Raw genomic sequence first — 13,797 nt, 5'->3', positions numbered from 1 at the left:
TGGTGCACTGGAAGTGTCTTTTACCATGGCTGTATTCTCACTGCAGTGTGTTCTCTCTCAGGAAAGGTTCTCAAGGCTCTGCCATGCACAAATCAGTTCTTTTACTATGCACACATCATTCACCTGAAATGGCACGAGCTGCAGTGCTATTTTTGAGTTAATAGTTGCAATCTTTCTATAGTCAGTATATATACAGTATATATATATATATATATATTCAGAAATGTACACACTATTTACATTTTATTAAATTTAATACATTTTATTTATTCATAAATTAATAACTGGTAGATGTTTTACTGTATTTGTTCAAATTTGACATTTTTTTATTTTTTTTATTCAGTTTAAGAATTTGCTGACTTGGGGACATATGTGCTATTACAAATTATAGCAAAATTATTGATGTCAGCGATCTCACCATACTTTTAAAGTAATGTGTTCATGCAATGCATACAAGTATTGATTCCACGTTTCTTCAAGTATGCTTTTTTTATCATTTATTTTTAGCTTAAATAGCAAAACAGTCATTGCCTTAACTCTCAAGTCCGCCTGATTGTCATAGAAACTATTGGCATTGTCATAGTAACTACTGCTCAGAAAATACAGCTAGGAATGTTCTCTTGTATCAGTTTGCAAAGAGCCAGATGTCTCCTGTAGGCTCGATGGAAATGGTATCAGATGAACCTGCAACTGATTCTTTTTGAGAAAAGCCCATCTGGAAACTCTGACCTTTACTTTTCTTTGTCAACAGGGAATGAGCCACTTTGTCGCAGATGCCTGCAGGCTGAGAAAATGCCAAATTGCACATTTACCTCAGTGCAATCCTCTTCTGGACAATAAACAAATGCATTGTTATCCACACAGGACATGAAACGACGAAGTGAATCAATCTTGAATAAAAAGCCATTTAATGAGCTCTAGCAGTTTTGCACAGCACTGTGCCAGAATCGCCCCTCTCATATATTGCACAGATGGGAAGTAATGTTTAACAAGACATGGGAATTTGGAGCAAAGTGCGCCGCCTCAAATTATTGCAAATTGAATTTGCCCCAACAACAGTTTTCTAATAGGCCTTGTTTGGATCAGTTCCTGAGGGAAATCATATTCTCTGTATTACTGATTACCCTGAGGAATATAGACTGAATGTGTTTTACTTTTAATTTTTAGTTGTTTATCTCCCATCATGATGAATATAGTCTGTACATAGTTAAACTTAGCAGGCGTTAATGTTTTGCAATTTGTGCTGCAAAATGTATGAATACAGCAATGATAAAATTCCTACCTGCACGTTAGAGCAGCTATGATTTGGCTGCTTAGCATGGTCCCATTAGGGCCTGTTGCTAGATGGTGTTGTTGTGTAAAATTCTACCTCCAAGATGTAGCCATGTGTAATGCCTGTTAAAAAAAACAAAAAAACTGATAACTAATCTAGCAGGCTAGTTAGCTAGCAGCATGCTAACTTGCAGCCTAATAAGCTATCTGCATGCTTAGATGGCTTGTTAATCAGATCTACACATGCTTTGCAGGTTAAAAGAATAATGGTATGTAAGCTAAAGCTACAGCTAACCAAATGAAAAAATATTTAATTTGACACACTAACTTGCAACCTTATAGGCTAGCGGCATGCTTAGATGTCTTGCTAATTAGCTAATTAGCTATACGCTTTGCAGGTTAGTAGACCATTGGTAAGTGCAGCTAGTGGATAACCGAAGAAAAAGTTTAATTTAACCGTTTCTAGCTTCTTTTCAATAACATGACATTTCATTTTTGTGTTTACACAGTTAGCACAGCATACAACACAACACTTATTTTGTAGCCTCTCCATAAACAATTTATTCAATTACAGTAGATTTTTTGCTAGTGACCAAAGCTTGAAATTGACTTTTTAAAATCTTACAGAAATATCACAGCTCAGGATAGTTAATGAAGGTTTTAGGATTCATAAATGGGAATGTTAATGGCTAGCTCTCTCCTATTATTGCAGACCACCTTAGCATTAGCACACATGCCCCTGGCAATATTTCATATCACTCTACCACTCTCTTTCTCCTCTCTGCTCTTCTGTCTAATTTAATCCATAAAATCCCATAAATATAATTAATTTAGACAAATCGAAAATGAATGAGTCTGACTAAATGTGTCATTTCCATGTCTTCTTCATCAATGCTAACTAATCTGGAACAGGCTCATGTGCATGATCTCACCATTCAGCATATGATTATTCAAATTAGCAATTCAAAGGATGATCCCACTTGTGCCCTCTCACTCCAACCAAAGAAATTTAAATTAGGGTTCTTGTTTAACTAAACTAATAACCCACACACCTAATTCATGAGTGTCTCAGCTATAGCGCCATTTGCTCTAATGAGTCCACAGGTCTTACAGGTAGTAACAGATGGGATGGACAGTATTAACATATGTATGGGGGAATAGAGTACTCTTCTATGCTATATTTCACAGTGTGTCTGTCTGCTGGTGATGTGAATATATGGACCTGTGGGAATAAGACATGGGAATAAATCCTTGTGTAAAATCTCGCTTGTGTCAGAAAGACAGTGAGAATTGTGTCGAGACCGATCTCATTTGCTGCATTAGCAGAGACCCAAACGGATGTCGAATAAATGGGAAGAAGCCTCTGTGTCTTGTGACAGTCCTGGGTTTCATTTGTGAGCTAATTTGGTCACAGCTTTAAAAAGCCTATATTTAAAAAGTGTGAAACAAAGGAAGGAACGTTAATGCGGCATGTCATGGCATGCCTTACAAGAAAAAGCTGATTTTGTTAAGGAATACATGTTTAATTAATTGTACTTACAGATACAGTTGGCTGCATATTTTAATTTGTTCTCTATTTTAATAACTGTTTAATTGCATGCATATTTATTTATGCGTATCTATCTATCTATCTATCTATCTATCTATCTATCTATCTATCTATCTATCTATCTATCTATCTATCTACAGTATATACACAGTCTGTCTGTATTTATATGCATTCTTTCAGTCAATATAGGCTTTTATATGAAATATAAATAAATGAATACCAACATACACTACATAAATAAATAAGTACATATTTTTTTCTAAATACATTTTTTAGCAACATTGTAGATTTAAATGATTTACTTATATTTATTCTTTATTTCTTTCAAATCAAATCCAATCTTTGCAAAGAGAAAGCTGTAGAACCAGATGCTTGATTGGTGCTATTCATCTTAAATAAGGATCCAATTTACAAAACAGTTAATAAGAAAGCTTGGGTGCTTCTCAAAGCATCGAGACTAGAGTAACCCAAATTGTATACTTTCATACCAGTGTGGTTTCTTGGTGCTCATGCATGTTTAAAAAACAGTTTTGACATTATATCAATCACTGATGTCAATTGTCCTTGGCTTCATGAAGCCTGATTAAGCAGCCAGTTTTTTGGACCTGTGTCATGAGTGGTTATAGAAGTCAAATGCTTGAAGTCTTGATGTTGAAGCATTTATTCAAGCTTCCGTGTAACTGATTCAGTGTTGATTTCCATTTGCAGGCTCAGCATGTGGCCCAATGAGAGCTCTGAAAATCAAAGGTGATTAGAAGTGACCAATCGCCATCCGTACACTCAAACTCAACGGTCCCATTTAATTGGCGCCTCGAGGACCTCTCAAGATTTCTTTAGCTCTAAACACTCAAGCAGATCAAAAGAACAACGACACAAACCAACACAGCTACAGATTATGCCTATATAGGCTCCTACGTGCAGTGTAGGTAAGAACATCTCAAAAACCATGGCGGACCCCTACCACAACAACATTTACCACCAGGGAGACGGAGACAGCTATGGGACGTATGGACAGGGGGGACAGGATGGCTACGGTTATCAGACTGACTACCCTCCGCAGGAGGAAGACGCCGCCAGTGACGCCACTGAGGGACACGATGAAGAGGATCAAATATATGAAGGGGAGTACCAGGGCATACCCCATCCAGACGAGGTCAAGGCTGCTCGGAGGGCAGCAAGAGCAAAAGCGAGGACCGTGGGGGACACCGTGTCAGATCAGGAGGAGCTTGCTGAACAATACGAGGACATCATGGAGGACTGTGGACATGGGAAGTTCCAGTGGACCCTGTTTGTGGTGTTGGGTCTGGCGCTAATGGCGGACAGCGTGGAGTGCTTTGTAGTGGCCTTGGTGCTACCCAGTGCAGAGAAAGACATGTGTTTGTCCCACGCTGAGAAGGGAATGCTGGGTAAGTCACCGTTTTAGTGTTCAGAATACCAACATAGCATTTCTGCAGTAAACACCTGAATGTTCCACTAAATGGGAAATATACTGCACTTAGGCTATAGGTACTGGTTTCCCATGATGCATAGCACTCTTCCTTACATTCCAGTTCAAATCTTTACGGAAATTAACCATGGTTTTAATATAGTAAAAAACAAATAGTAATCACAAATTGAGGGTGGTATTGATACAATAACCATAGATTAACCATGGTGTTTTGTAGTAAAACGGTGGAATACAAATGGTAATCAATACTCCAAAAGAAAATATAAATCAATACTATAAAACCATGGTTAATTTTAACAAGCTATCAAGTTGCTATCTTTATTGGCTCACTGTTTGATTGTACTGAAAAATAATCAAGACGTAAACAAAAGGCTAAATAACCGTATTTATTATAAGATAAATATTTATAAATGCTAACTGGATACCATTAGATAAACTACTCGCTTGAGGTTTTGGGCAACACATTTTTTAGATTACAACTTTTTTACGATTTCACATAATTTTTAAATGTAGCAGGCTGAATACAATGTACACTCTGCAGTATGTGGCTAGATATATTCCATTATATGCATAACCTTTGAACACAGAGTTAGGATAAACAATCATAAAGGGATATATGCAGGATTTTCTTGGTGTATATTGATTTTTATGGATTTAAGCCAATGTGCTGAAATTCTTTTTCCTGAGTCCTTTTTTATAACAAAAACTCAACCAAGAAAAACCGCATGAATTAAATTTAGCTGGTTATGTGAGTCCTGGATGTGGTTCCATATGCACATGCTGATGAAAAATGTTAGTGTTATTAATCCTAGTAGTGATTTTATAAATTGAGACAGACCTGAATGATGGCATACAGTCAGTTTTAGCCAGCTGGTACTTCAGGAGACCATCAATTAAGAATGTTCTCAAATTAGCTAATGGAGCACTCGACAGTTGGGACTCATGCAGCTGGGTTTCACGCTCGGTATACATCAATCCACTCTTGCTTAGTAAAGCAGTTGGGGGAACTGACTCGTGACTCCCGAAGGTATGACTGAGATAGGGTAGGTTTTCGGACAGACTAAAGAAAAACAATTAAGCAAGACCAAGCAAGCATAGAAATTGAAGCAAAAGGTAGTTGTGTTTAATGTGCCCCTATCCTTATAGTTGAGATATAAGCTTTGTTGTACTATAAAAAAATATTTTTTATATTTTATTTTATTTAATAGTAATACAGGACCTGAATTAAGAATAATTACTAGTTTGATCTCACTTCAGAGAAACATTATTCAAGACATGCCTGATAATTCAAAGATTTTTTGAATAATCTGTGCCTTTATTAGTGACAAAAGGAAGCCGGATTTAAAGACTATTGCTTACCGTGTAATAATAAAGACAAATCTACATATCTGTCTATCAGATTGAATTGTTCAAGGCACAAAGGTGACAGTGGAAAACCTTCCCCCGTCTGGATAAGTGATACTGATGTATGTGCAGAAGCAGCGTGTATGAGAGTAAAGACTGGCTGTGAGCATCAGGGAGCCAGAATGAGCGAGCACTTTCTATCCTGCACACCCGTTGTGGAGAACAACTGAGTCAGCAGTAGCCTGACAGATCGATAGCTTCTCTCCTGACCTTGCTCTGATACATAATCCTGTGCCCACCTCCCTCGCAATCGCCTGAAGGGGATATTTTTCACTCGCTTTTTCATACTTCACAACACTTTCGGGACTGGTTCTGATATGCCGTCTTTACAGAGACATTTTAGCTTCTTGCAGGTCTAGAACCGAATATGATGTCTTGTAGAGGTGTCTGCCAATTTTACAGGTTTTCTTAGTGGTTATAATTTTTGGCCCAGCACTGCGTCAGATTTCATGTTGGGTTCCTATAATGCTATCCAACTAACTTTTAAAGTGCAGTCACGTTTACTATTGTTTGTTGAATTTTTGCAGGTAAAATCCAATCATTTTGATAGGATTCCTAGAATGCGATCAGGAATATATATGTATGTATATATATATATATATATATATATATATATATATATATATATATATATATATATGTTTCGAATTTTTTTAGGGGGCATTCACATATGATTTTTTTAAAGTTTACTATGTATAATATGTCATCTTAAAAATGCAACACTCATAAAATCAGTGCAAATCTTGACATATTAGCCAAAGGTGTCGTTCAGAACGCCTGTAGCGTTATCGATAAAATAAAGTAGTTTATAAGAGTTGAATTTGAAGACGTTTTCAAAAAGGTTGCCAAGACTAGCTGACATTACTAATCAAATAGTAGAATTTTATGAATTGATGGTTAATTATCTAGTCATTCATTGTGTCTCAAACTTTTATATAAAAGAGGTGAACAAACTAATTACTACACCCCTATTCTATTTCTTCACCAAACATAACTTCAAAATAAGTTTTAATGGTTTTGATTGAAATAGATTCCTTAACTCTCCTTTATTTCTTATTGGTCAAAAAAAAAAAACATATAGCCCCTCCCGAACTCACGCCATTGGCCGAGTCAGCGTTGCTATGTTAGGCTGGTCAGAATTCTTAGACAAACAGAGGAATGTTTTGAAAGCGCAAAGTGCTTTCACTTCTGAGGGGAATAAACCTACAGATAGCCTATTTATAGTTTCCACATATTAAACTGGGACAGTTGAAATAATTTTACCACTGAATAAATGATGCTCGTCACCTTTAACACTTGAAATGCAAACTAGTAGTCACGTTAATCTGTATTACAATACAGAATACAATCACAGCATCGGCTTAGCCTCCGGCACTCATTTTGGCTTTGAAACGTTGTCACGACTGTGTGACTCGGCGGATTAAGGCTGACCAATGGGATGCTGGGAGGATCCTCATGCTGAGCGGTGGGGGATAATGGCAGCTCAGCTCCATATGTTGATCTGCTCAAAGAGGACGGTGCTGTCACTTTCACACTAGTCTTACACCAAACTCCCTTCACCACATGACCATCTGTACTCCACGCCAGGCAACTCGTGCTTCATGCCTGTGCAACACTATAGTTTTGAGGGGAAAATCTGCAGAATAATGCAGAATAGGTTTGATAAAATTAGTTAAAAGTAGGTGAGAGTACACATAATGTTGGCTGAAAGCATACTAGAATTACATAAAATATTTATATTAAATTATTTAATTTAATAAATGCTTAATATTTATACCTGATATTTAATAGTATTAAATATGTAATTTTTTGTAAAAAAAAAAAAACTATTGTTTTAGAATTTAAATTCTTTAGAAGGTTAAGATGATTTTTTAAAGCTTTTTGTTAATACAAGTCTAGTTTTTGTTCAAAATCTTGCAGATATTAAAAATAACAGACTTTCTTTCATTTCTGAATGTAATAAGTCTGAAGTCTAACCGTAATGTGTGTGCATTTGGTGAACACTTTTATCCAAAGCAACTTATGTGACAAGGTCATACGCTCCCTAGGAAGTGAACCCTGAAGTTTGAGCTAAAAAATAGCTTTAATGTTAAATCATGATTAACATTAAACCATTCAAACCTCTACTGCATTCCTGAAGTCTAATTTTATAATCTTGCCCTTCAAAGAACAGTTGATGCCTCCACTGTCATTGTACAACATTTGCACAAAGGTTCAAATTAAATGCCAGCTCTTTCGCTGCTCTCTTAAGTGAACACCCCGCTGACAGCTACATTCACTAAACATGTTACGTCAGCCAAATTGCACACCTGAGAGTCTTACTATAGCTTCTAAACACCCACCCGCACTCATTAAGATTGACCAGGACCTCAAAACCTTCTATTGCAGTCACTTAACATCGTGACTGCTCATTTGATGTTCCTTTCCTTCAATTTCCGAGACTAAATTAGCTTAAATTGATCGTGGTTGCGTGGTTGAGTTCTGATCTTACATATTTCTTTGTCATTTATATTCACATGGAGACTCTATTGGATCTCATTAGATAAGAGTGATTGAAAGTGAACACCGCACAATAAATGAATTTTTGGGGGTGATGAGACTCTTAACGAAACGAGGAAACGAGGAAACGAGGGAAAGGATGCCCCCTAGAGGTGCTGTAAAATAGAAGAGAGGTACAATATGTGTAATGTTTTATAACATATAAAGAGAGAATATTAAATAACAAATATTTAACACAGTATATGTGTGTTTATTAAAGTATGCTTTCTCTCTCTGTGTGTTATGCTATAACTATCAATACTGTATGTCAATCGATCTGACGTGGTTTATCGTTTCTTCTGCAGGTTTGATAGTATTCCTGGGAATGATGTTCGGAGCATTTATTTGGGGTGGCCTGGCTGATAAAGTGGGCCGACGGAAATGTCTGATTATCGTCCTGGCCATGAACTGCATTTCTGCCTTCTTCTCCTCATTCGCCCAGGGATATGGCTTCTTCCTGTTCTTCAGGCTGTTTTCTGGAATTGGGTAAGCTAAGCTGGAGAAAAAAAGAAAGAGAAGAAGTGGTATATTAAGACAAAAAAAAAAAAACACAAAGGTCTTCCCTCCATGGAATTGCTTGACAATAAGTCATTGTTTTCCATTAGAGGTTGAGTCCTTCTGTAAATCAGGCATGTCCAGGCTCAAGCCCTTCTCCCTCGGCTCAACTTCTAATTTAAACCTTGCAATGCTGGACGGTAATTACAGGACTGATTCATGGGGAACTTTCAATCTAGCTGCCTCTGGTAGTATTTTCAGGCTATAGTATACCCTTGAGACTATATCATGACTTTAGAGGTCTCGTCAATATGCTCTTGTGGACATTTACAGGTTTTGTGGACATGAACGCAGATAGCATTTTAAAAGAACTGTGGCCATGTGTTGTCTTGCAGAATTGGGGGCTCTGTCCCAATTGTGTACGCGTACTTCTCTGAGTTCCTGCAGATGGACAAAAGAGGAGAACATCTCAGCTGGCTTTGCATGTTTTGGATGATGGGGGGCATCTATGCCTCCTTCACCGCCTGGGGCATCATCCCTCGATATGGTACATATCTATACTTTGTGTATGTAGAGTGGTGTATGGATTACGCTTCTTTTTTCCCTTGCTTTTACGTGTTGAATGTTTTGCTGTATTTCAGGCTGGGGTTTCAGTATGGGCACAGAGTTCCAGTTCCACAGCTGGAGGGTCTTTATTCTAGTCTGTGCTCTCCCATCTATAGCGGCTTTTGTTGGGCTAATATTCATGCCTGAGAGCCCACGTTTCCTTCTGGAGGTATTTATCTGAAATATACAATAGCGCTGTTCCAACATATAGTGAGCTGACTTGCTGTCTACTGCCTACACAAACAACTGCTACATGCTACATGGTACCTCATAAGGTTCTTCATAGATAGCAACTTGCCCCACACAAATCTGATTGCCACTAGCAACTTACGGCAAACAATTCAAAATTGAGTTTGACATTAGCATGTTGCTAAGCTAACCAAACTACACAGCACAAACAAACAAAAAAATCTTGCACCTCAAATAGAATTTGTTGCATCATAAATGTCTCTGCTGTCGGTTTTAATCAATTTAATTATTATTATTATTATTTAAACATATCTTTCTCTTCCAGAATGCTAAACATGATGAAGCCTGGATGATCCTGAAACAGGTTCATGACACCAACTGGAGAGCCAAAGGAGAACCTGAGAGAGTGTTTACTGTAAGTTCAATTATTTTCAAGAGCTGATTTGATGTTTTGGAGTAACGTGATACTTTTTTTTCTTAGCTCTGTGTCATGTAATATGGTAAAGACTTATTCTTTATCGTAATGACTAATGGATAATGAATCCTATAATCCAGGTAACTCAAATCAAGGTTCCAAAGACACAGGAAGATGAGTTTATTGAGATTCAGTCTTCAACGGGAACTGCTTTCCAGAGATGGGTGGTTCGAACATTGACACTGACCAAGCTGGTAAACCATAAAGCTAACAGTTTAACTTACTGTACGTTCTTCAACATGTAGTTCTAATATAAGCTATTTTTGTGTGCAGGTCATGAAAAATGTGTTGTCCCTCTTTGGTCGTGATCTAAGACTAGCTACTCTGCTAATGGCCATTATATGGTTCACAATGGCATTTAGGTAAACCACTTTTACTAACTACTTTACTAAGTCCTGAAACACTGTTGCATTGATTATTTTAATAATTTCTTCTTTGGTTTAAGGCAAATTCTGTAACTTTAGTGCCTCTAATGTCAGCAAATGGAATTGCAACACATTAAATTAGCCCCATTGGTGGCGTTTTCACACTTAGAAAACATTTTCATTGCTTCTCTTTCTTGTGGTATATTCCAGTTTTTACGGGCTTTCTGTGTGGTTTCCTGACATGATCAAACACCTCCAGCACGAGGAGTATGAATCTAAGCTCAAAGTGTTTCACCGGGAGAAGGTGGAGCAATTTCATTTCAACTTCTCTTTGGAGAACCAAGTCCATAAAGAGGGAGAATACATCAACGACAAGTACACTGACAAAAACGCCATCTGCGACATCAATTACCCATAAATGCTTTTCCTAATTGTCAGGCTATAGTAGTATCTCAACGTGGGTTTTGTGCTTTCATGCAGGTTCATCGACATTGAGATGAAGTCTGTGAAGTTTGAAGACTCCTTGTTCCTGGACTGCTTCTTCGAGAACATCCGATCCACTGAAACCACCTTTGAGAACTGCACCATCCGCAGGACTGTGTTTTATGACACAGGTAAGAGATCTTACCCAATTTTCAGAGCTGGTTTAGTGCACTAGACCTCAAGGTTTGTTCATTTCCACAGACTTGTATGAAGAAAAGTTCATTGACTGTACATTTGAGAACGTCACTTTCCTGCAAAACAAGAAAGGATGCCATTTAGACTATGATGAGGAGAACGACGTCCTAGTCTACTTGGTCAGCTTCTTAGGCAGCTTAGCCGTGTTGCCTGGAAATATCATCTCGGCACTCTTCATGGACAAGATTGGACGAATCAAGATTATAGGTGAGCTGAACCGCTGCCTAAATGGCTACAAACCTTAGCTTAGCTATTGTCAGAAATGCTATCAGCATGTTTTATCTAGTAGCTTGCAATCTAGGAAGTTACTAATGTTGTTTCTAACCAAGAGGAGCCTGTGAAGACAATTTTTCTTCTCTTGCAGGTGGTTCGATGCTTATTTCTGCTGGCTGCACCTTTTTCCTTTTCTTGAGCTTTAGTCAGGCAGCCATCATAGCCTGGCAGTGTCTGTTCTGTGGCGTTAGCGTAGCAGCATGGAACGGCATTCAAGTCATCACTGTGGAGCTCTACCCAACTTCAAAAAGGTAAAACCAATGGATAAATTTTGAGAAACTAGTGTTGTTTTTGCTAGTGGATTTGCGAAAAGAGCTAAAGAAGCATTATCAGCATTGTTTTGTCATGCTAAGTGAAAGTCTCTCGCCTACTTAACCTTGCGCAAATATATTAACAGTACAGTGGGCTTAGTCCAATTACATCATGATGCAGTGAATAATGCTATTTTAGTATTAATTATTTATATACCACTATGATATTTATTAATATTTTGAATTGGCATTTTTATATTTTATATTACACTTTAATATACACTTTAATATTTGTTGTTTAGTAATTTTTTACTGTTTTTACAGTTTTTTTATATTTATTTATTTATTTATTTTTAGGTTTCAGTTTAAGTGACTTTTGTAGGTTTGCATTTTTCATCCAGTTTTTATATATGTATTTCTTTATATTTTAGCTTTAGCTTTAAATCTATAGATTGCTTTAACAATAACAATACTGGTCTGCAGATTTTATATTGAAACGATTAAATACATGTTGCATTTGTCTTTCGAAGCATGGCTACAAAGTCCATGCCAATTGTAATCTGATTGAAAACGTAAAAAGTGTTACAATCACATTATCAAGCCGACTATGCACAAAAACTTGACTTAATACAAATAGTTTTTAGTAGAACTGAAATTTTAAAGTGAAAAGTGAAAAGCCATAGTGTCTTTTCATTGTCTGGTCTTAACTTCTCTTGCAGAGCCACAGCGTTTGGAGTCTTAAATGCCATTTGTAAGTTGGCAGCGATATTGGGAAGCTCAATCTTTGCCTCATTCGTTGGCATTACAAAAGTCATCCCCATTCTGCTGTCCTTCGGTGCTCTGGTCGGTGGCGGAGTGCTGGCCCTTAAACTGCCTGAGACCAGAGAGAAGGTCTTGCTGTGAAAATCTGAAGCTGACAGTTTGGTCTAAGCCATTGTAAATGACTATTAGTGTGGAGATATCTGCTGGGATGTATAAAATTGGGCTTATTCAAGAAAATTAAAAATATATACTTTAAATGCCATAATATGTGATATTAAATTCCAATATTCAAAACCTACAAGGACCAACTGATGGATCTTCTCCTAGTCAAATATTATTGTATAGATATGCCTGATATTTCATATACAATACGTTAAAAGCCTGTTGAGTCATTTAGAGCCTCAAAAAAAATACCTGCACTAGTTATATAGTTTTAGAAAATCTACATGGAGTGTTATAGAGAATAACCTCTAGTGAAAAATACAGCTGTCCTAGATTTGCTTGGATGGGGTAATCAGAGTTATGGAAGTCTCAATCCTGTGCCATTTCTTGGTCAAAAAATTCAGGTACTGTTGAAGATTTTACTTTTACCTTATTCTATAGCTTGTAATTTGCTGTCGTCTCACCCTCTGCCTTTGCTTATGATGTAACCTCCACTGATAAAAAAAAGTGTATTTTTGTCCCGGTGTTTGCAAGTGTCCTACTGTATGTCAAGAGACTGATCTCAATGTGTTGCTGTGCGTTTGGATGCTCGGTGCAGAATGTGCGCTTGTGTTTGTTGGGTCACTACAGAAACCATTACTTGTGCTTCCTCCGTTTTCTATTTTTGCTTTTTACCTGTAAACTGGCGGAGCTCCTTACAAAGCTAGCCTCGCTTTACCTTGCCTTTCACTAAATGTGTTGTTTCTTAGTGCTCTCTCACTCTCTTTCTCTATTGTGCTCTTGTTTTATTGTTTTGCATTCTGTGAATCCTGAAAAAGTGGGACGGTTTGGTCACTTTGGACTTGAGCTTCACAGAGCCACATGTCTGTATGTGTTGTTGGCTGAGTTGCATGTGTGTAAGTTACCAAGTAATGTGTCTTTTCTCAATGTGCTGTCTGGATGATGTAATGTATGTCTCACTGCAAATAAAACTGGTTTAGACCATACCAATCATTGGTAATCTGTATCATTTTAGTTTTCATGAGCTGATTATAGAGGAATGGTACACATACAAAAAAACTCATTACTCACCCTCATGTCATTCCAAACCTGCATGACCTTCCTTACACAAAATTTTGAAGAATGTCTATAAATATTATTTTTGGGCCACATTGACTTCCATTCTATGTTGAAAATGTTATTTTGTGTAACCATACAGGTTTGGAACGATATGAGGGTGAGTAAATAATGACATGATTTTTGTTTTTAGCTGTACTGTACCTTTAAAGTTTGTGAAGTTGTCACCTTTGTAACTAACAAACAAAGCTGTGCTTGCTCACTATATTACTTCG

The 13,797-nt window shown here is 37.2% G+C and overlaps 1 protein-coding gene across 1 annotated transcript; it reads left to right on the top strand.

Moving 5' to 3' along the window:
* The first annotated feature begins 3,598 nt into the window (after positions 1-3,598).
* On the top strand, positions 3,599-13,451 carry LOC113043073 (synaptic vesicle glycoprotein 2B-like). The gene is made up of 12 exons (XM_026202200.1): positions 3,599-4,227; positions 8,516-8,696; positions 9,101-9,252; positions 9,347-9,480; positions 9,826-9,915; positions 10,056-10,169; positions 10,249-10,337; positions 10,551-10,715; positions 10,821-10,954; positions 11,025-11,225; positions 11,383-11,542; positions 12,262-13,451. The coding sequence occupies exons 1-12, from the start codon at positions 3,768-3,770 to the stop codon at positions 12,443-12,445; spliced, it is 2,064 nt and encodes a 687-aa protein (XP_026057985.1). The 5' UTR covers positions 3,599-3,767; the 3' UTR covers positions 12,446-13,451.
* The last annotated feature ends 346 nt before the right edge of the window (positions 13,452-13,797 follow it).

The sequence above is a fragment of the Carassius auratus genome, chromosome 25, assembly GCF_003368295.1.
Source record: "Carassius auratus strain Wakin chromosome 25, ASM336829v1, whole genome shotgun sequence".
Classification (NCBI taxonomy): Eukaryota; Metazoa; Chordata; class Actinopteri; order Cypriniformes; family Cyprinidae; genus Carassius; species Carassius auratus.
Note: the sequence above shows the minus strand (reverse complement) of the source record. Positions and strands in the feature narration are given on the sequence as shown.

What these genes read in the sequence shown, in the direction of transcription:
- LOC113043073 (XM_026202200.1), top strand. Translation starts at nt 3,768, where the DNA reads ATGGCGGACCCCTACCACAACAACATTTACCACCAGGGAGACGGAGAC. An exon ending in AGGCTGTTTTCTGGAATTGG is followed by an intron (nt 8,697 to 9,100) that starts GTAAGCTAAGCT and finishes GTTGTCTTGCAG; the next exon opens with AATTGGGGGCTCTGTCCCAA. An exon ending in TGGTTCACAATGGCATTTAG is followed by an intron (nt 10,338 to 10,550) that starts GTAAACCACTTT and finishes GGTATATTCCAG; the next exon opens with TTTTTACGGGCTTTCTGTGT.